General features: G+C 38.0%; 2 protein-coding genes across 2 annotated transcripts; both read right to left on the bottom strand.

Moving 5' to 3' along the window:
* Window positions 1-519: 519 nt before the first annotated feature.
* Window positions 520-1972, bottom strand: LOC140159509 (arylsulfatase B-like). The gene is made up of 3 exons (XM_072182998.1): window positions 1599-1972; window positions 1251-1437; window positions 520-722 (listed from the first exon to the last, which is right to left on the bottom strand). Exons 1-3 carry the CDS (start codon window positions 1947-1949, stop codon window positions 520-522), a joined length of 741 nt encoding a protein of 246 aa, XP_072039099.1. The 5' UTR covers window positions 1950-1972.
* A 3148-nt stretch (window positions 1973-5120) lies between these two features.
* On the bottom strand, window positions 5121-22552 carry LOC140158981 (arylsulfatase B-like). The gene is made up of 7 exons (XM_072182281.1): window positions 21417-22552; window positions 18143-18329; window positions 16741-17084; window positions 15756-15963; window positions 9149-9404; window positions 7853-8043; window positions 5121-5472 (listed from the first exon to the last, which is right to left on the bottom strand). Exons 1-7 carry the CDS (start codon window positions 21690-21692, stop codon window positions 5144-5146), a joined length of 1791 nt encoding a protein of 596 aa, XP_072038382.1. The 5' UTR covers window positions 21693-22552; the 3' UTR covers window positions 5121-5143.
* Window positions 22553-22870: the final 318 nt, after the last annotated feature.

Raw genomic sequence — 22870 nt, 5'->3', positions numbered from 1 at the left:
TTTGGCCCCAAGCATGTGTTTTTCGGCTAAAATGGAAGATCCACAGGGCAATTTTGTGGGCCCCCATAAATCCGGCCCTGACATTGAAAAAAGTACAATATGGTATTACAGGCCCATTCAGTGATCGCAGCGTAAGTGTAAAAAATTAAAATTGTTTAGCCTATATTAAATTGCATATAAGTAACAGAATATGTCATTGAAATTGTCATTTGGTGTGTTTGAAATGAAAATTTTGGCAAAAAAACCACACCAAACAAACAAAAAACGAAGAAAATAGCAGTATTGACGAAGTTGAAGCGCCATTCAAATATATGTAGTTAATTTATATAATGCCAGTATATTCAGTTAATTAGATTCATACTTTGTCTTTTTATATACGGCTTTCGGCCAAATAACTAGCATGCTATGTTAGCACATCTATGTCAATGACAAAAATACCAAAATCTGAATTTTGATGAATTTTATGATCGTCCGGATTAGTAAATCACTGAATAGGCTTTTAACCTGAGACGATCAACTTCATTTACTTACTCTTTCTTTGCCATGCTGGCGGATTATATCGCGAGCCTTCCTTGTAAATACTTTGGTACTGTGTTTTCTGCCGTATGTCGACACTGGCGTTTCATTTTCCCAAAGGTCATTTCCTGTCCATTTGTCGTTGAAATAGGGAAAACTAATAGTTTTATTCCCGGAAAAGTAATTACTACCTCCAAGGAGATATCCTGAAAGTGATGAAATTAAACATTCAATGGAGCATCTGAATTGCAAAAGAATACTTCTCTGGTCCCATGCTCAAATATTAATATACCATTGAAAATTCGTCTTTGAGGTAGCTGGAACGCAAGCAGGCCATTGTTTAAATAATTCGCTCGTTAGAAACGTTTTGCTCTACAACGGTTGATACACTACCAGATCCCTATTGTTGCCACCCTCAGAGGTTCATTGCTGCCCAGCTTCTTCATTGGTACTCAAGAGTACACACCAGGAATCTCACGGACATGTGTACACACGCTGGTAGTGGATTGATACTGCACTGGTAATAAAGAGTAGCCACAAAGTACATGGACTCTCTGGGCTTGGCAGCAATGGGAATCTGGTAATGATAATTCATCGCTTGTTTGTTATATGTTTTGGATGTCGATCTCTCAAGAATCCATATGATATAGAGATTATTGCAGTGAGCGATAATATTCTGGACCAGAATGTATGTCACGAAAGAGATATAATTATGATAATAGTAAAGGACTTACCAAAGAATGAGTCGAACCCACGACGTGTTGGTAGACATTCGGTCCTGCACATTCCCAGATGCCATTTCCCTATTGCATGCGTAGCATAGCCTAACTCACGAAGCTTTTCTGGAAGAATTGTCTCATTTAGAGGCAGACACGTAGGCTGTGCTGCGCGGAAAACATCATGCTGCAGCCCGTATCTAATCTAGATGGAAAATTTAAGACAATTGCGTCAATGTTGATATTATTTGAAACTGATTTTATTCGGTTATTTTCATCACCTAAACATCATTTTAAATTATGCTTTTACTTTTTAATCGTGGCAATATTTTAGTTTCTTCTATATAAACAACGACTGAAGCTTACCAAATATCTCCCCGTCATGAGGACACTCCTCGATGGTGAACAAATAGGTTGCACATAATAATTCTCCAGTTTGACACCTTCTGAAGCCAGTGTATCCAAATGCGGTGTTTTGACTGCAGACATGCCATGGACAGCATGGTATCCGATGTCATTGTAGCCTAAGTCATCCGCCAGGACAAACACAATATGGGGCCGTTGAATGGTATTAGCTTGTCTCCCCGAATTGCCGACATCTTCAAATACGTTGATATTGTACTCGTTACTGGAGTCATAGCTCTCAGACATTTGATTGTCATTCGCTTTTGATAAAACAGTCAATATTAAACACACAACAACCACGGCCACAACCATTTTGTATACTAATTGACGTACGGTGACAATGTTCCAACATGATGACCTATTATAGCACTTATCAGTACGGCGCAATTGGTTGTCGACAAAGACGGATATGACAACTGGTTTAATTAATTATTTTTTTTAATTAATTAATTAAATTAATATCGTGTCCACTATAACATGATAAGCTGTATGAACCTCAACTGAAGTTAATAGCCACAACATTCAGTGCCATCATTTGGATGTTAATAAAAACACAAAAGATCGAATTCCACTTACCGAACGCATATTCCCTTCACTATATGGAAATAATGACATCTTGGAACTTAAGGGCTGGGGTATGAACGTTTGGACAGTATTTATTTTGGGACATTAGAGCACATCAGACATATCGAATTGCATTCTGAATACGAAGAATGCCATTCTGATATCAAATAATTTTGATGTTTTTGAAATTCGCAATTGAATACACATTTTATGGCAAATCATTAAAAATTGATATTTTTGATATTTAACAGTACTTGAAGTAAAATTTATAAATCTGATGATTTATACTTAAAGTGTATGTAGGTGGGATGAAAAGCCGACGATCAATTGAAAATTTTGACCTTTCGTATTGAAGATATGGATTTTTTTTCCCAAAACACCAACAAAAATTAGGTCTTTTTGGGAAAAAAATCCATATCTTCAATATGAAAGGTCAAAATTTTCAATTGTCCGTCGGCTTTTCCTCCTGCTACATACACTTTAAGAATATATCATTAGATTTATATAATTTACTTCGAGGACTGTTATATATCAAAAATTTGAAAAATATCAAATTTTTATAATTTGTCATAAAATTTGTATTATATTGTGATTTTCAAAAATGAAAATTATTTGATATCAGAAAGACATGCTTCGTATTCAGAATGCAATTCGATAGGTCTGAGGTGCTCTCATGTCCCACAAAAAATACTGTCGAAACGCAATAAACGCTCATTTTAGATCCCTTAATCAAAAGTAAATTAAACCTTTATATTGTTGTGTTTCTTAACTGGACAACTTATGAGTCACTCTCTTGAAGACAGTTATGTGTTAATATTTCATTTATTGCCGTCATATAAATTGGGCTCAAAAATAAACTTATAAAGGTGATATCTTAAAATCCTGTCCATAAAAATGAACTGAAATTGCACACATGATTACTTCAATACTCTACTCTGGTCAGTAACCAAACAGTTGTCCAACCGACACAACAGCAAAATGCACTGACATGGAACAGATTCCTGGACAACAATCACAGCCCAATAATCTGCGAGTAGGTGGAATAGTGTGGAACAAGACCTGTTTCTTGACGAAAGTGTGTGAAAAGCAGAAGCAGTCCCGTTCCACACTATTCCACTTACAAATTAATTGTCTACACTACATCTATGTCAAAAGCATGATAGGACTTGGGTATTCATGCAATTAATTTAGTTTTCAATTTGAACTCCTTTTTGGCAAAGTTAATAAGATGGTTATTCAAAGAAAACATATGTTTGTACAAGCTTGTACAAAAACATCTTTTTAAAAGATGTTGCTCCAAAAATATGCATGCTTTTGAAAGTCACAAACTTTCAACACTGTGATTATACCCAGCATAATATATTACTGACTGGGTTGATATGACATGTAGCCATGCACTTAATTTATACAGATGTCACCAATATAGCTACAAAGCTAGTACAGTTTTGTTATTTACTATCTATCAAAGATGATAGAACACAAACTCTGATCAGTGATGCCTGATGCTGTAGTTTATCTCCCAAAATGAGCTACATTCACACATAAAACTGTTGCTTCAAAGTTTAAACAGGGCTGCTTAACATGTGAAATGAATTTCTGGAGTTAGTTTGTTTGTAAGAAATAATAATAAAGCTACAGCGAGGTGTGAAAATTTGAATTCGTTCAAACGTGCGGTTCATACGTGCAGATTGGCCATTGCAATGTGTATGAGATCTGCCGTAAGAGGTTTTTTTTGACAAACCGAGACGTTCCGACTGTTGGGTTGCTGTTCTTTATTTTGAGGACTCCTGTATTGACAGTGGTATGTCATTTGTGAATGAGGTCAGAATTGAATACAGAGTACAGCAAATTATGTCCCCATTCACACGTGTCTTCAAAGGAAGAACAAAAACTCAACAATTGGAATGTCTCAAAACCACCACCTTGAGACTTTACGGTCATTTCATGGGTTTTACTCCTAGATCCTTTTTGCCACCTTTTGTCATTGTTTCATGTGAAAAATACTTATAATGAGGCATTATTATTTATATTATAAAATTATATTCTTCAGTGTGCAGACGAGCCGGGGCATTACATATTTTTTTCAATTTTGCCTAAATAGTACAGTTTATTATTGCAGAGCAATACATTGACCTAATAAAAAATGAGTCTTGGAAGCCACTGGTCACATTCATTTTTTTTAAGGTTACAGTAACAAGAACAGTTTATTACTTTGACATTGCGCCTATAAGTTGTTTTATTATATCTCATAAATATTCATGAACTAATGTTGCCAATTCACTGGCTAATTCCTGTCACATGTGCTATTTCCCTGCAACTTCATCCCTAGAGTCACAGTGAGGATTAATAAAACAAATACATGGTTTATATCAAGAAAATAGGGCACACTCGGTACCCTCGGTACTGGCTACTGGCCTACCACCCCTCACCCTTAGCGTTCGGAGTGATAGGCCCTTAGCCAGTGACATCGGGAAAATGCATGTGCGCCCTATTTTCCCTCTAACCATGTAGTATTCGTATAATATCATCAACATTGTGCTCTAAGACATCACTCATTGCTATCTATCGTACATATCAGGTATAGACGAATCCAACGAGCCAAGTCACATTCATATTGTCATGTATATTGCGGTCATTGCCGGGGTCATTGAGTATGTTGAGTTATAACAAATAAAAGGTCAAAACGGCAGTTTTCGCTATTTCTTCCCTCCCAGCATGCCCAGTGAAAATCATGCACATGGGGAAAAATAAATTCCATTACAATGAGCCTTTGGATCTCGTGTTTTGAATCCACACCTTTTCATATGAGCATGGGCTTAATTTTTTTGAGCACAAACACCGCTTATTATAAAATTATAATAATAATCATATTTTTTCCGGTGATCACCGGTATAGCCTTTACAAGAACCATTGGTTTGGTATCATTAATAATACTGTATATACTATTGTCGAAACGGGTATATTTTCAATAACGTCTCCAGATCATTGTCCAACCACGGTGTCCAAGCTCCTCCTCTTAATGCAGGATTCGCCATTGGGTCATTTGGAGGATAGTATGCCGGAACGGCTTGGTTGGCATATTTCTCTAATTTTCTAAAAAGTTCTTTCACTATAGGTAAAAATTTCGGATTTCTTGCAATATTGCATGTTTCAGATGGATCAAATCTAATGTTATATAATTTAACCACAGATCCTTTTGGGTCGCATTCAGACGATGTATCCCATAGTGCCTGTTCACCTATTCCAGACTCGGGTGGAGGAAGCCATATTTCTGGAGGAAAGAATAACAACAAACAAATATATTTGAGAAGTTATCAGTTAAAGGTAGGTGGTCAGATTTTTTCGTATTGTGTTTTATACCTCACATTGAGGCCTGTATCAAAATAATCCAATTCCTAAGTTTTGAGGTAAATAGCATTGATACTAGAAGTAAAAACGTGTTTCACAATGGCCCTATAACTGTATGTGTGGTATATACCACAATTGGGGATGGGGCTGTTACTTTTTTGTTCATAACATCTATAAGGACATTGATTTCTTTCCTTTTTCCTGGTTATTTTCACTACTTATGTTTCTGAGAATCCACTGAGAACTAAAAACTTAATTTGGCCGCCTTTAAAAAAAAAAAAAAAAAAGAAATATGGCATACCGCTTTAGGCAGTTACTATCATTGAGAGTAAAATACATGTATCTCATTTCTGTCAGATATGGATAAGAAAATGATTCTAAACATCTTAAAGTAGTGCAACAACATTGTTTAAGGAGAATATAGATGCATTTCACCTTTAAAAATTGCCGCCAAAGTGTCTTGAAATTGACTAAGATTAATCTTTCAGCATTTATGCAATGAAATGCAGAAAATCAGGGTTTTAAAAGTTGAAATTTCAATATTGTACTTCAACTTTAGACACTTATGATAGATCTGACCATGAGGCATTTAAATGTCTAGTTTTCATCATCTATGTTATCATTATGATGCTGTTGGTCGGGTTACGGACCTTTAAAGTTGAAAATTGATACATGTCTGGTTCACTAATGTATTTCACTAATTGATTAAATTGGCTTGTCATTATTTTTAATTACCTACAGCTCCAAAAAAGTACACACTAGGATCATTAATGTCATTAAGTTTATGGTTGATGGTATTGATATGCAAAAATGAATACAAACTCTGCAAAAATGCATAAAATGCACACAGGTGCCTACAATTGCACGAAATTAATACCTGTAAAATGTAATAATAATAAAAAAGAATCCGTGTGATTTACTTAGAAGGGTAGGTTTCATTTAAAATGTCATTCTTTTCCATAAAAGTACACAGAACCTCTTTATTAATTGTTGAAAGAAATGCTCACGTGTCTCTACCATCTCTTAACCTGTCGCACAGTAGCGTTAAGTTCTCAAAATGTGATAAGATTGCTGCAACTTAAAAGGGCATTTTGAGATTTTTATATCACTGGAATACTCTGGCTACATAATGTTTATGTACAAAATATTTCTTGCAGATTAATTCGTTTAGCAAAGATATCGCGAAATTTGAATTTCGTTCTGGTGCACCAGAACGAAATTACAACGTATTGTCTATGGAGCAGTGTAATACACATGATCATGCATAACTCGCAAACGCAAAATCGGAATCAAGTGAAATTTTGGGAATATGCTTTTTTCGTGGATATGTACTGAAAAATGTCATAAAAAGAGGATGCTAGGATCACGAAATACTCCTTTAAGTGATGCAAAGGTGCATAAGTTGTCGGCAAATTGCATAAAAATTTCATTACAAAAGATTAAACACACTCAGTCCATAAACGAGGTGTTTATTTTCGACAAGCAATATACAGGGTGAGTAAAAACTGCAATAGTGCAAAGATTCCATCTTTATTTTATCAGATTTTAACCAGATTGAACTTTTAGGATTTAACACACATGATAATTCATTATTGGCCTCGTGTGAAAAAACCAAGTAGCACTTTAACCGTTCTGTTGTTATGACACATTTGCCAGATAAAAAACATTAAACGTACAGTAAAACACATACAATGATTGCACAATATTAAAAGCATTTAACATTTTCAATTGACCAGCAATTAAATGTCTAAATTCTGGACAATTTCTGACCGGTAAATGGAGCTGCTCACGCCTGTTGCGGATTTTCTCGTCCAGAGGCTTTCCCCCACGAGTGACCGAAAAATTGGGAGGAAAGGGCATTACCGGAGGCGTTGTGAGGCAATATTTGCTTGATTTCCCCTATCAATTGAATGTTTGACTAATCACCACAAACTATACAATATAGGATATAGGATTTCGCGACTATAGATTAGTCTTACTTTGTGGAGGAACTTCTTTAATTTCTTAGTCATTTTTCGGGCTGAAACTAGTATAGAAATATTTGAAAGCACGGATTTTTAATTCTCACTGCACGGATTTCTATTCTCACTGCACGAACGTGCCAGGAGGCACGTTAAAATAGCCCCTGGTGGATGGAAACATCAAACCGTGGCTGGCACAGCAATGGCATAAATAAACCCTGGGGAGGAGAGATTATCAGCACATCACTCTCAGCAAGAATAATATCGTGAAGATTCATTATTGTGAAACGTAATCCATAGTTCTAAATTGCTGCTAATTGAATAGGTGTTTCAACTACTCACCCGTGCCCGTGGTACCGGTCAGTAACTTCCAATCACCACTCCTGATACCAGCTCGTATCAATGGATTCAATGTTTCCTTTCTATTCAGGTTAGCTTGCCAATAGTTATACTCTGTATACGTCATCTGAGGAAACTCTTCTAGTTCATCAATGTTTAATAGAATCTCACTTCTGTTGGAGGCGCCACTTTCGCTGGAAATTTACCCCAAAAATACAGTAAGGTAATGATGGGACATTGATATTGTACATGTAGTTGGTATTCATTTTGTTACGGTGTGCAGAATATAAAAGAACCAAGATATGGACACATCAAATTAGTCCGACGGGTTATTAGTCTGAAAAGGGTTCAAGTTTTATAGGGCATTCATTGAAGATTAGAATAAGGCATAGGGGTAATGCTCTGCGTGCTAGCCAACCTTCAACATAAAAAATCCAAGTTTCGAGATATTTTCTCAAAATATAAGGAGCTATCTAAAGAACCACTGAACCAATACTAGGCTTGTTTGTACTCATTTTCTTTCATTTTTCATGCTGATTCCAAACATGGTAATGAAAAAATACAATTCTGAAATTTTTGAAAATTTATTATTTTTTTTAAATTTGTCGTCTGCAGTCGACAACCGCGTGGCGAGAGTTAAGGTAACGGCAAGCATTATAGGGTTAGCGTTGTTAGGGCCAGTGTCATGTTTAAGGTAAGGACTATGGCTAAGGTTATTGGTTAGAGTTAAGGTGAAGTTTAGAGGTATGGTCTATTCAAGTTATTTGGTAATTAACGGTTGACGCGGATCCTGGGTTGCTCTACCGCAAGACAGTTTGACCAAAATTCCTTCCCACAATCATGCCAATACAATAATGCGGGTTTAAAAGCGTGTCCATCAGCACCCCATACACACGAACAGCAGAGCATACAGTACGCGTTCCCGACGTACGGGTTGATCCAATATACGCAATGACAGGGTAATTTCGATAAAACTGACTTCCGGTATACCATTTTCACCCTGATGTGGCAGTGACGTCAACTTCGCTCGCGCATCTATGTTAGCGATTTGAAGGTGCGCCCAATGAAATGCGCACTGACATCACTGCCACACCAGTGTGAAAATGGTATGGAGAAACCCAGGCCGCGTATTAGACAATACGCTGGTGAACGAACGTGAACGCGGTACTCAAACGCGCGATGTCATGTGATGTTGCTATAACCAATCGGCACCCTTGAATGGCACGCAAATTGACACCGCTCGTTCACGCACCGTGTTCACATACGTTCCCATATAACGCTGTCGGTATCTTTAGGTACCTAATCATTTTCCATTGATTAACTCCGTCTAGTGGTTTCTTCATTTGTGCGGTACTTCCACCTGCGACACCATCTACTAACGTAGGGAACCAATCGCTGATGTGCATCAGTTCTTTGTTAACTGTGCCTTTAACGCGATTGGAAAGTAACGGACTGTTGACGAATCCTGCTGCCCGTATTCCTCCTTCCAATAAGCCCCATTTTCCCCCATTCAGGGGCCAGTTGTTTCCTGCATGACTAAGCATACCGCCATTATCTGTGATGGAGCAAAAAAGACAGGAATGCCGTTTTTACACTACTTTATTTCTTATTATAAAGCGACTGGAACATTCTTTTAGGAGCCGACTCCATGACCCAAATCGCCACTTTAACGTTATGGCTATGAAAATTGGAGTTCTAAGCGAGCTCAAATCAAAGAGTCCAAGAGTAACCAGAGTGACGAATACTCTCCTTCAAAAAAAAACCAACCCAACAACCTTTGTTAACTGATAGTCCCTTATACGTTCAAGGCTTCTCAGAGAAATTCAAAGGAGTGTTTGTTAACAAAACATGCAAAATGTATAACTCTCTGCTAGAAATACCATCTGAAAGAGAGTTAAAGAACATCAACAACGTCCGGAAGAAGTACAGTAAAGATGTTTGACATCTCCTTCAGATGTTTACTGTTAACACGTATAAATCATTTCATTTCATTCATTTCATTCGGCTGCGAAGCAGGCGACTACAAAGTTTCTCCATGTTGATTGATTGTTGATGCGCCTGTCTGGCTGCACTACTCTTTTGCTCTCCCAACTTTTTATATTTTGGGCTGTTTCTGCTGTGCTTTTTGTCTTCTACCATACACCATTGGAGAGATTAAACTGTCGTGATCAAACTGATCTACTTTATTTGGTCTCTTTTGACTGAATTTTGATGAATTTTGATGAAATTCATATTTCATATTTTCTGTGGTTGTGATAACATACATCATTCACATTGCACCGGAATCCATAGTTTTCTACTTCATTAGTTCATAGACACTTGGTTGCACATGGCATGCTTAGCATTGTGGATTGTTTATATCACCATTTTGGTTCAAGGGGACTTGATCATCATGTCTCCATTGATTTCCTACTCCAGATTGAATTTATTGGGATTGATGCCAGAAAAGTGTCAATTACCCCTTTCAACTTATGAAACTTTGAAGGAGCTCAACATTTGTGGTGTTCAGCGGACTCAGCGTGGTTGCAGTGGTGGTAGATCTAATCACTTCACGCCCAACAAGCTACCAACTGTTGCAAGTGATAATCCACCTGTACTCAACAACACAAAATCAGCACCCAGTGGAAATGAAAATCTAAACTTGAGCCTATGGAATGCCCAGTCCGTGGGTAATAAATCAAATGACATTTGTGAGTATGTAATCACCCATGATATAGATGTACTGTGTCTTACAGAGACTTGGATGAAACCAGACGACCCTGTCATTATCAGGGAAATGTCACCTCCTGGTTACACTTTTATAAATACTCCTCGTGTTTATGCATCTGGTGACACTCATGGCGGAATTGGGATCCTCTTTAAACAACAAATTGGACTCTGTCATCTTACGAACATTGACATACCTACATTCACAACATTTGAATATACTGTTGTGTCCAACATGTCTCGCTCAGTTTACATCATCATTGTATATAGACCATCGCCATCTGCTGTCAATAAGTTCAAATTGTCATCTTTCCTTCTTGAAATAGAGGATTTCATTGACTGTGTGAACTTACTGCCTGGCAAAGTCCTACTTGTTGGAGATTGGAATGTGCACTTTGATTTGCCTGCCAAGAGTGATGTTAAACATGTGTCTATTTGCCTGTCATCAGTTGGAATGAGTCAACATGTGACCGAGCCAACACATAGAAGTGGCCATATCCTTGACGTTGTTGTAACCAGAGTTTCTGACAACTTAATTCATGATATCTGTGTTGATTGTGTCACTTTCACCATAGATCACTTTATGGTAAACTGCTCCATTAACTTATCCAAACAGCGCCCATCTGTTCGGACCTTTCGCAGATATAGCAGCATTGATCATCAACGCTTCTCAGAAGATCTTTCTATGAAAATGCTGGCTATCTCGCAGAAGTGTTATGCCAACGTGGACGATTTGTTCAATGAATATAACCGCTCTTGCCTAGAAGTTCTTGACAGCCATGCTCCGTCAATAACAAGGAGGTCAAGTATGTCACACCAACCGGGTTGGTTTGGTGATAAAGTTAATGAAACCATCAGAGAACGCAGGCGCTGTGAGCGGAAATGGAGGAAGTCGTGGTCATCTATTCATCGTGAAGAATTCCTCACCTCAAAACAGACAGTCAAGGACCTTGTAGCTGAACCAAAAACTATAAGAACAAATTTGAGAAGTCTTGTAGTGTTAAGGACATGTACAATGTTGTTAACGAGCTCCTCAACAAGGACTCAAATCCTATCCCTGATACAGAGAATCCTGTTGATCTTGTAAATGCTTTTGGTAAATATTTTATTGGCAAGGTCAACAAGATCAGGGACGAGGTTGACAAATCTGTGGTTAATGATGATGTGAATGTTTTTAATATATCAGTAGTGTAAGTGCTAACATTGCATTCAATCATTTTACACATGTGTCAGATGACGAGTTGTTACAGGTTATAACAAAGTGTCCAAACAAACAGTGTGTTCTGGATGTTCTTCCCACATGGCTCATAAAACAACATGTCAATATCTTGCTCCCTACACTCACAAAAATTGTGAATATGTCTTTGTCCACAGGAACCGTCCCAGAAGATCTGCACAGAGCGGTCATTACTCCTGTATTGAAAAAGCTATCGCTCAATAAAAATGAACCGCCCCGTTGCCAATCTCCAGTTAACATCTAAGATCATTGAAAAATGTGCTGTTTCCCAACTTAAAAATCATATTGATGAACATGATCTTGCTGAGCCAATGCAATCGGCATACAGGACCCATCACAGCACTGAGACTGCTCTTGCCCGTGTTCACAATAATTTTTCCCATGCCCTGGACAGTCAACAGGCTGTTCTCCTCATTATACTCGACCTCTCTGCAGCGTTCGACACTGTCGATCGTAAAATTCTGCTGCAGAGGGTCGCTGATGAGTTTGGTATCACTGGTGTTGCACAACAGTGGCTCTCATCCTATCTCGAGAATAGATCTTGCCGTGTTGCTGTAAGCGGTGCATATTCAAATGACATCTTGCTTCAGCATGGCCTACCTCAAGTGTCGGTTATCGGACCACTTGGGTTTGTTCTATACACTCACAATGTTGGTCGCATCATTCGCCATCACCATCTGATGTACCATGTATATGCTGACGATATACAAATATATTTACCCGTTGATCCTACAATTCCTGGTGATATTTCATGTGCTATTTTCAAGATTTCTCAGTGTGTTAGGGATATTAACGCATGGATGATAACAAACAAACTTAAGTTAAATCCCGATAAAACAAGAGTTTTTTGTTATGTCATCTGCTCATCATAAATCCCGGTTACAGGATATTGACTTTAATATTGGTGATGATATCATTCCTCAATCATCCAATGTGCGAAACTTGGGTTTTGTTTTCGACCAACAACTGAATATGGACAAACATATAACTAACCTGAGCCAAACCATCAACTGGCAAATACGCAATTTATACAGAATCCGGAAGTATATCGATCAAGACACCTGCGCCAATATTATCAGAGCCATGATTTTATCCCGCCTGGACTACTGTAATGTTTTGTTCAACAATATTGCGCAAAAGGACATTGATCGATTACAACGGCTCCAGAATAAATGTGCCCGCTTAGTCTTCTTGTCGCCGAGACGCACTTCCATCAGTCCCCTGTTGAAAGAACTCCATTGGCTTCGTATAAAGGAACGCATTACTTTCAAAACTCTTGCCTAACTGTTAAACGTCCTCATGAGGGCTCAGTCACCACACGTTCGGACCATGGTCTTAATCTTCGTGTACCAAGGACGAACAAGGGTGCCGGGGACAGGGCCTTTTCAGTGGTTGCTCCTTACAAATGGAACTCAATCCCCCTAAATATCCGCAGTGCCCAAACTGTCACCGGGTTCAAATCCCTTCTCAAAATATACCTTTTCTCATGATGTTGCTTTTGTTTGTTTTGTTTTGTTTTCTGTGTTTCTGCGCTTTGTATCCTCTGGCATTAGGCGCATTATAAATGCCGTGTTACTTACTTACTTACTTACTTACTATGTAATACGATCTGAAGCCAAAGTGGCAATGGCATCTGGCAGTAGAAAGTTGTCGAAATCTTCCAACAGTTTTTGCACATAAGACAAGTAGGATGTTCTTTGCCTTCCAGGTCTTCTTTTACCATGTAATGGGGTGTAGAGAGCATATCTTCTGCATGGTTCATCTTCCTGGATCCTCAGGATATCGTAGTTGTCGCGGGTGTGTTTCAACACCACTGTCAGTCACCTCGGTAGCCATCTTCATCAAATAGTCGATGAGAACAATGAATAGGAATGGGGCTAGAACATCCCCCTGCAATACTCCAGTAGTCACTAGGAAGGGATCCGAGATGTTGCCATCTACCAATACGACACTTTGTGAATTAGTATACAGTACACGTATTGCCCTTGCAATGCTCTCTGGGATACCATAGTGCCGCAAAACAGAAAACATCATCTTCCTGTTGATTGAATCAAAGGCTTTCTGGAAGTCAATGAATGTTATAGTTAGTGGAAGTTGGTAACTATGGAAAGCCTCCATGATTCTACGGAGGATATGCGTTTGCTGTGCACAGCTTGTGCCTGGTCTAAATCCGGCCTGGTTACTTCTTATTACAGGATCAACGTGGTCCCTAATTCTATTCAGTAGGATCCTATTATACACATTAGCTGCAACTGAAATCAGTGTGATTCATCTATATTTGTTCATGAGGCTGACCCCGGCTGAGGTCTCCTTTCTTTGGAAGGGAACAATAACATGGGTAATCCACTGTTCCGGTAAAGTAAGCTTTGTAAAAACTTCCACACAGAAATTATGGATGATGTCTACCATAGCTTCACCAACACCCTGGAGTGCCTCAGTGGTAATCGCACAGTCCAGTCCAGCAGCTTTGTTTGTTTTCATTGCTTGAATGGCTTTTCTGGTCTCTTCCAGGGTAGGGGGATCAGCACAAATAGGCAAGTCCATCTCGGCGGGTGGTGGGAGATCAGATGTTGGTGGCCCATTGTCATTGTTCAGCAAAGCACAGAAGTAGTCTTTCCACTCAGCAAGTAGTTCTTTGTCACTCCAGGGGACTGTCCCATCTCTCTTCTTCACTTTGGGATTTGATCTCTTCTTCTTCCCCGAGATGTCATGGATTATTTTCCATGTGGTGTTGTAATTGCCATTTTCAGTTGCTACTTGCAGGTCTTACATCTGCCTGTGTATAGAGGCAAGTTCACCAGCCCAATGTGACTCGTTGAGCTGGGTGTTTTCTCCACACTGGCGTGGCGAGTTCTATCAAGTAGATATGTCTTCTTGGCCGCATCTCTTTCTGATCTCAACTTGAGGGTCTTGTCTGTCACCCAGCTGGGTATTCCACAAGGGCTTCATTTTCCGCGATTTCTTCTACTACTTTCTCAAACATTTCATACCTCTCAGAAATTGGTGACTGGTTGTTGTCGTCACACTGGAGGATCTGGAATCTGTTTGAAAGTTCAATCTGGAAACGGTTCTTAATAGGAGCATGAAGCAGCTTCTTCCAGTTGTACTTAGGCCTCTTACAAGGAAGTACAACTCGCGTATAAATCACGTTAGGTAAAAGTGTAAGTTGTAAATTCTACGGCAAATTGTATGAAGCCTAAATGATTATAGCAGATTCAACCCATCGTGGAACGGTTTTCAAACAAGTTCAGGTTATCGGGCGATCATGCATATCACGTGAAAGATGAGGTACAGATGAACAGGGGCGTAGCCAGCTTTCTTGGTCGCGGGGGGGGGGCAAAATAAAATGTTGGGGCACAGACGAAAAAAAATTGCAGTTGCATCATACAATACATAGAGAATGTATGTCTTCGAGCTTCCCGAAAAGGGCCTTATTGGGATGATGTGCGCGCGTAGCGCGAAAAAAAAGGTATTTTACACTATTTTTGCCCATTATCCGGCTAAAAAGGGCTTTATTGTTACAATGTGCGCGCGTAGCGCGAACATTTTTTGTATTTTACACTATTTTGGCCCTGAATTTAGCTAGAAAAGGGGCTCCTTGCCCTTTTTCTTTTCCTTTGCCCTCCTGATTTTCTCTTTCATTTTTTGTCAGAAGGGCACTTTTTCTTTCATTTTTTTGTCAGGGGGGGCACTCTGCCCCCCCTGCCCCCCCGCTGGCTACGCTACTGCAGATAAATGACTGGCAGCTTCGATTTGTTGGAAAAACGTCCCACTATGGATTGAATCGGCTATAACAAGAACAAATATGATACAATGAAGCAGTAAAAATGTATAGATTAAGTCGGGTGTAAAACACAGTAACTGATCTAGACAGATGATCAAACATAAACCATTGGCATTGAAAGGTATCATCCATTTTCTGTATCTGGGCTTCCGGTGACTTAAAAGTTCTTAAATAATTACCTGATGAAAATATGAAGACTGTATTATCCCACATTCCAGTTTTCTTGAGTATATCAGTAACATTTTTGACTCCTTCGTCAAGGATGTAAGCCATTGCAGCAAGAGAACGCCGCCCGTAGTCCTCGATGTGTGTAAACATGTCCATGTATCGCTGGGGAGCCTGGAGAGGGCTATGTACGTTTTTATATGCGAGGTAGAGAAACATGGGCTTCACGAGCAAATAGAGGAGCAGGAGGGAAAAGAAAATCGTAAAAAAGAGATAAATTACATTGCTGCTCAGAGTATACATCCACTCCACAGTCCACACATAATTTTATTGTTGATCTGTTTGAGAATGAGAACACAAATATTGTTTGAGACCCTGTCGCCTGACGATATAACACATTAGATACCATTATTACTAGAGAACTTCACCGAATCAAATCCAGGTTCCCTCAATCAGTGGTGATGTTATATGAAACTTTACTGCTGGTTACTTCTTTTTGACCGTGCTGTATCCAGTACACTAGCACTTGCCGTCTTAGCTGAATAGCTCTGAATATACATTTAGCCAGTTGATTTTTCCTGGATTCACTTATTGTATGCATGACTGAGAAAATAGCTGAGCCCCCTCGTTGTTCATAGCTTTTTCGTCACGCCTCCAAATTGACCCCCCTCCTATTCACCTTGTGGATTCTTCACTTTTTTGATGAAGAATTTAGGCCCCTCCCAGTTTATGATGTAGTTATGTTCTGCCTCGTGATCTAAAAATAATGGTAGACTGAGAATAATGTAGACAATCCTGACGAATATCTTCAATAATTTCATTACATGTATTATCACGTAAACAACTTGCATGGCATTTTGCCTCGTTGTTCCACTTATTAAAAAAGGGTAGAATAATGGTATACCGTGTTATATTATATATATCAGGCGATAAATACACGACTGGTCTCAATACTTTCATTCTCTAAGAATAACAAAAGAGGATGAATTGAATTATTACCTCTTTCGGATCATGCCTCTCAATGGTTTCCTGTGCTTTATGTGTAAATAAAGTCGTAGAATAAACCCCTTCATATTTCCATTCCATTGTCTCATTTGCCCTCAAATCTTTCCCGGTCCATATTTCTTTCACTCCGTTGCGAACATAACCCAGAAGACCCCTCTGTTGCAAATCATCAAAAGCAAAGTCGCTGCTCTCTTCCAAATCATCAATGTCAAACTCCAGAAGTCTTGATTCTTCCACATCATCAATGGCAATGTTCAAATTGTTACCAATAGGACTGTTCGTGTGATAAGTGAATGTCTTGTTGTGATCATAGTGATCTTTACCTCCTACACCGTATCCTTTCATTAAATGAAAATAGGAAACAAATATATTTGATAGTTTGTAGATATTTTTTCAAAATATCGATAGCTGTATCTTAAGAATCTGTATCTTAAGGGATCTGGAATGAGCGTTTTGAGCGTTTCGACATTATTTTTTGTGGGACATGAGAGCACATCAGACGTATCGAATTGCATTCTGAATACGAAGAATGTCTTTCTGATATCAAATAATTTTCATTTTTGAAATTCACGATATAATACAAATTTTATGACAAATTATTAAAATTTGATATTTTTCACATTTTTGATATATAACAGTCCTCGAAGTAAATTTTATAAATCTAATGATATCTTAAAGTGTATGTAGCTGAGAGGAAAAGCCGACGATCAGTTGAAAATTTTGACCTTTCATATTGAAGATATGGAGTTTTTTCCCCAAAAGACCTAATTTTTTTGGGTGTTTTGGGGAAAAAAATCCATATCTTCAATACGAAAGGTCAACATTTTCAATTGATCGTCGGCGTTTCACCCCACCTACATACACTTTAAGTATAAATCATCAGATTTATAAAGTTTACTTCGAGTACTGTTAAATATCAAAAATATCAATTTTAATCATTTGCCATAAAATGTGTATTACATTGCGAATTTCAAAAATCAAAATTATTTGATATCAGAAGGACATTCTTCGTATTCAGAATGCAATTCGATATGTCTGATGTGCTCTAATGTCCCATTAATAAATACTGTCCAAACGTTCATACCCCATCCCTTAAGAACCACTGAACCAAATACAAGGCTTGTTTGTACTCATTTTAATGCAGGTTCATGCTGGTACCAGATATTGGGCTATTGGACTTTTGGACTTTGGAACGAAAGTCACGTCTTCGAAATTGAAACTTGTCGTCTGCCGTCGAGAGTGAATTTTCTTTTTTTCTCTTAAATTAATCGAAAAACTACACCAATAAATTATAAATTTCACATTTTTATATTGATCACTACTAGACTACCACTATAATCCAATACATTTACATCAATGTGCTCATTTTATTGATCAGGGTAACTGCGCAACTTACCGAAAAAAGAGTCGAACCCGCGACGCGTTGGTAGACACTCTGTTCTACAATAACCAAGATGCCATTTTCCTATTGCGTGTGTCATATAACCCAACTCTTTTAGTTTCTCCGGTAAGGTGGTTTCACTTAGAGGCAAACAGGTTGGCTGAGCTGCTTTAAATAGCCGATGTTGTAAACCATACCGGATCTAATGGTATTAACACGAAATACATGAAATAAGAGCACGTTTGATACGGCATATTGAGTTATGTATGGTAAGCAGATATCATGAATTAAATTATTAATCGACAATGTGAAACCAACCAGGAATTAGTGGTTGTTATTGATGAACACTACACTGCAAAAAAGTTGGGCGAAATTTTGCCCAACGTTGTGGAAATATGCATCCCTACACCAACTGTTGGGCAAATCCAAACCGCCAAACGTTTTAGAATTTACCTCCGTTTCAATTCACCCGGTTCAGTATCATCAATTATGTATTTCTCAACGTTGGGCTCTTAGATGTCAGAAATTTTGTTGAATATTATTTGAACAACAAGTTAATATGTCGCCCGATGTGGTTCTAACCAAACTTTTTTTTTTTTTCAGTGTATACGTAAAAAGCTGTGAGGTTGTATTTTGGCTCCGATTGCCACAATTCAGCAGCACAGATGATGGACATTGAGTGTTTAAATTATAAATGGCTTTAAGGTGGTATTACACCCCTGATAAATTGTGTGACTAATTCAGCATTTTTCTCAAAAAATAACTACACACTGGTAACAAAATGTATATTATAGGGGCAAGGAATCCAATTACTTCACTGAAATTTCAGTGATTCAAGACAAGTGGTTCATTATAAGAAATGAGGTACATTCTAGCGCTACCTCCTTTCTTATCATAAATAACGTACTGCTTGTCTTGAGTCACTGAAATTCCAGTTTAGTAACGGGATCCTTTGCCCCTATAATATACATAAGTTTTGTTACCAGTGTGTTATTATTTTTTGAGAAAAATGCAAAAATAGTCAAAAATTTATCAAGGAGTGCAGTCCCCCCTTAATGAAATCAACTCCGATAAGCTACAATGTATGGCCGGAAAGTATATTAAATTTACTTTTGTTACACTCTGCTCTGCATTCATATAATTTTTAAGCTGTATTTCCACGTGATAGTTTTATATATAAATACGCTCAAATAAAGGGCCTGTTAACAACACAAGTGACACAACTGTCCATACACACTCTCGAAATGAAATAATATGATTAATAAACTTCCTATATTAAAATATTAAAAAAATCCATTGGTTTTGAAGTCACTATGAAGTAGCTACTATTATTGGATACATTTCTTTATTCCGATACTAGTATCCGAAGCGGATGCTCTTCCGATATCCGAAAGTATCTTTTGAATAGAGCCAATTTTACATCGTATGTGGCTCGGTTCGATTCCCATGTTGGCCCATTCTTTGATTTTTTTTATCTGAAGTTTGCACTGACACTTTTTTAATTTCGTTTGTGTTCCAGTTTTAATAGCATGGTGAAGAGTAACATGATTATCTTCATAAAAGTCTCTTTTTTTGTAATTTTGAGAAGAAAGAAAGTACAAAATATGGTTCATGCATGCATCAGTTACGTAATCACCCTAATTATTTCTGATTATTCCCTTAGTGAATTAATATTTAGTGAATTATAAGATTAGTGAATTATATATTTACATTTAAGTATCACTTCAGCAATTCGGTAGAGTTCTAAAATATTATAGTTTGCACCCTAATTTATTAAGGGAGGTGCAATGAGCGTGAACCTGGTTTGGATGCAGAGGGAGTGTGCCTGTAACAGACACAGCCACCAGAAAAGGACCAGCTCAGATCGCGCGCCAAATAAGTTTGCAGTCCAGAAATTTCATTTTTTTCTCAGCCTTGCAAAAAGTAGGCAGAGGTGGGAATCGAACCCGGGACCTCCGTGATGTAAAACCTACTGCGTTACCACTGAGCCAACTGACAATTAGCTATGAGAAGTTTGATAGTAATCCTTGATATTGCTGAATAGAATAAATCAATACTGATGGGTCTATTTATCTAATGTACGATGCTATTCAAATTGGCCTATAAACTAGGAATATAATGTGAAATGACTATCAATCGATCAATCAATCAAGTTGTCAAGTTATCAACAATCAATAATAAACCGACGTAGGCCTATCATGGAATATTACTAACTAGGCCTACTAACTAATATACCAAATAAATAAAATAAATAAATAAATAAGTCAGTAAATAAATAAATAGGCATAGGCCTAAATAAATAAATAAATACATAATGCAGAATGCAGTTAGTATTTTAGTTGCAAAATTCCAAACATTCTATTCACACATTCTATTATAATTTTCTGCTATACACGCAAAGGACCTGTGCCTTTAATATGTCCGCGCCTAATCAATAATGAGTCTTTCACCATGCTCACACACCATGTTAAACTATTGTATCCCTGGAGTATTATCTACTGACCAAGTCCTAACAAGTCAATGAAATGGATGCTATAACGTACCCAATCAAGCGAACATATCAAGGTCATATCAGGGCGTTATACAAAGAATGGTCAAAGGTCAACGTTTCCAAAGAAGTATAGTAATAGATGTAGACACAAGCTTTCGTGCGGGAAACATAAACACATAGTCGTCAGTCGTGTGGTTTTCATGAGATTTGATACGGCGCTGAAGTCTAATGGCTGTCCCAAAATCAGTACCAGACCCGGTTTCCAGACGGCAATGTGTGTGTTGTTACAAGGAATGCAAACTCATGTTATCAATAAGTGAACCACATAGAGGAATACGACATCTATCGTGAGCCAATCTGCATTCTGTTGCCTGCAAAAGCCGACGATCAGGTAAAAATTCTAAAAGCAGCGTGACTAGATATTTGCGTTAATTTCATGATACGTGTAAAACGCATTGAAAACGCCAAATTGCAGTCATAAAATATATAATATTAGTAAATCACCCAATCGAATGTTAACGTAGGTATGTGGAAAAGAACTGCAATAACAATAACAAACTATGTGCCCAAAGAGTTGTCTATGGCATGTCGCTTTTTTGAAATATCACCAAAAATATCAAATTTGGGAAAAACGCCCCAAAATTTAAAACAAACACGAACCTTCCAAAATAATTATATATTAGCACTCGGCGGCCCAGTCACTACCTGCCGCTGTGATTTGGGGTAACTCATTGCTTCCCCTCTCCAGATACCGGTACTTCAAGGTCGCTCATACCCCAGCCCTTAAACTGTACTTACCAGATATCTCCCCGTCATGAGGACACTCCTCGATGGTGAACAAATAGGTTGTACATAATAATTCTCCAGTTTGACACCTTCTGAAGCCAGTGTATCCAAGTGCGGTGTTTTGACTGCAGACATACCATGGACAGCATGGTATCCGATGTCATTGTAGCCTAAGTCATCCGCCAGGACAAATACAATATGGGGCCGTGGTGGTTTGTGCTGTTGATACTCCTTGATGAACGAAAACATCGACGCGAATATGAGGAAAGTTGTCCACTGCATCGCCATTTCGTGGGGTGGGTGTGTGTGGGGAGGGTGTATGGGGTGGATGTGTGTTTTTTGGGTGGGGTTGAGTTAAAAAATGAGGCAATCACATAAACACGCGGAGGTTTGCTGTTGTAATGGCCTATAGATATTCCAGCTGTCTTGATTGCCATATACTAGCGCATAATGTAGAGATTCGATTACTTTCCTTCTCTTAATACAAAGCTGCGGCTGCTGGACTGCGAAAGTCGGTGGTCCTCAATATTATTTAGTTATTTATAATGTTGACAGTTATACCATCATATCATATTAGCCTCATATTTCTTTGGTTGAATCTATTATAATGTCACTGGTTTGTGTGTTTGTTCTGTATTCGTATAAATAATTATGAATTATTTATGAAAACACACAGATTAAGTTGTAGGCCTACATATCCCTACACTACCTGCACAATTTTTACATTGGCGTACGCGTCATACTTAATCTTTCTGTTTCTGTTCAGTAAAAACAGTGGTAAAAAGCTGCCTAGAGGCAAATCACACTACGTCCACATCATCTGACTTCACCAGAAGTTTTAACATCCGCTTGAAAAATCTTCGCCAGAAGTTTATTCAAATGATAGTCATCAAAATGACCAACAAATAAATGACGTATCATCGAAAGTATCTTAGACAGAGTTCCGCATGTGCACCAGAAGTTATAATATCAGATTGGCTACTTAAAAAGTAAATTTATTAGCATGTTTAATGTCATGGATGTGCCATCAGGATCTATAATGCTGTCCAAACCATCGAGATGTAGACCAAACAGACTTCAAGTTGTCCCGTCATAATATATCCCGTATTAATATACCCAATGCTACAAATTTACAATAGGTCTGTGTAGAACATGTAGAAATGTTGACTGTCCTTGCACAAATTACCCATGCATGGAGTCCTATTAAAAATGGTGAATTTTAATACTACCGATTCTATAAATTTATGTAAATCTGTGGGCATGCATTATAAAAGGTTTATGAACCATGTCAAATCCAAATCAATAAACTTAGGGTAATAAGAATTGTATTTTATTAATATTTGAATAACAGAATGCTGTGATAAATAATCATAATTGGGCCAAAAATTGTTTGGAAGTCCTCGACCGGGGTACGTCTTCAACCGCCCGCACATTAATTTTTCAGGCCGCTCTTATATATTTTTTGT

Source organism: Amphiura filiformis, chromosome 8 (assembly GCF_039555335.1).
Source record: "Amphiura filiformis chromosome 8, Afil_fr2py, whole genome shotgun sequence".
NCBI classification, from domain to species: domain Eukaryota; kingdom Metazoa; phylum Echinodermata; class Ophiuroidea; order Amphilepidida; family Amphiuridae; genus Amphiura; species Amphiura filiformis.
The sequence above is the reverse complement of the archived record's forward strand: the minus strand, read 5'-3'. Positions and strand labels throughout refer to the sequence as shown.

What these genes read in the sequence shown, in the direction of transcription:
- LOC140158981 (XM_072182281.1), bottom strand. Translation starts at nt 21,692, where the DNA reads ATGGCGATGCAGTGGACAACTTTCCTCATATTCGCGTCGATGTTTTCG. An exon ending in TCATGACGGGGAGATATCTG is followed by an intron (nt 18,330 to 21,416) that starts GTAAGTACAGTT and finishes TAATACCATTAG; the next exon opens with ATCCGGTATGGTTTACAACA. An exon ending in AGAGGCATGATCCGAAAGAG is followed by an intron (nt 15,964 to 16,740) that starts GTAATAATTCAA and finishes TTGCTCGTGAAG; the next exon opens with CCCATGTTTCTCTACCTCGC.
- LOC140159509 (XM_072182998.1), bottom strand. Translation starts at nt 1,949, where the DNA reads ATGGTTGTGGCCGTGGTTGTTGTGTGTTTAATATTGACTGTTTTATCA. An exon ending in TCATGACGGGGAGATATTTG is followed by an intron (nt 1,438 to 1,598) that starts GTAAGCTTCAGT and finishes TTTTCCATCTAG; the next exon opens with ATTAGATACGGGCTGCAGCA. An exon ending in TGGGTTCGACTCATTCTTTG is followed by an intron (nt 723 to 1,250) that starts GTAAGTCCTTTA and finishes CATCACTTTCAG; the next exon opens with GATATCTCCTTGGAGGTAGT.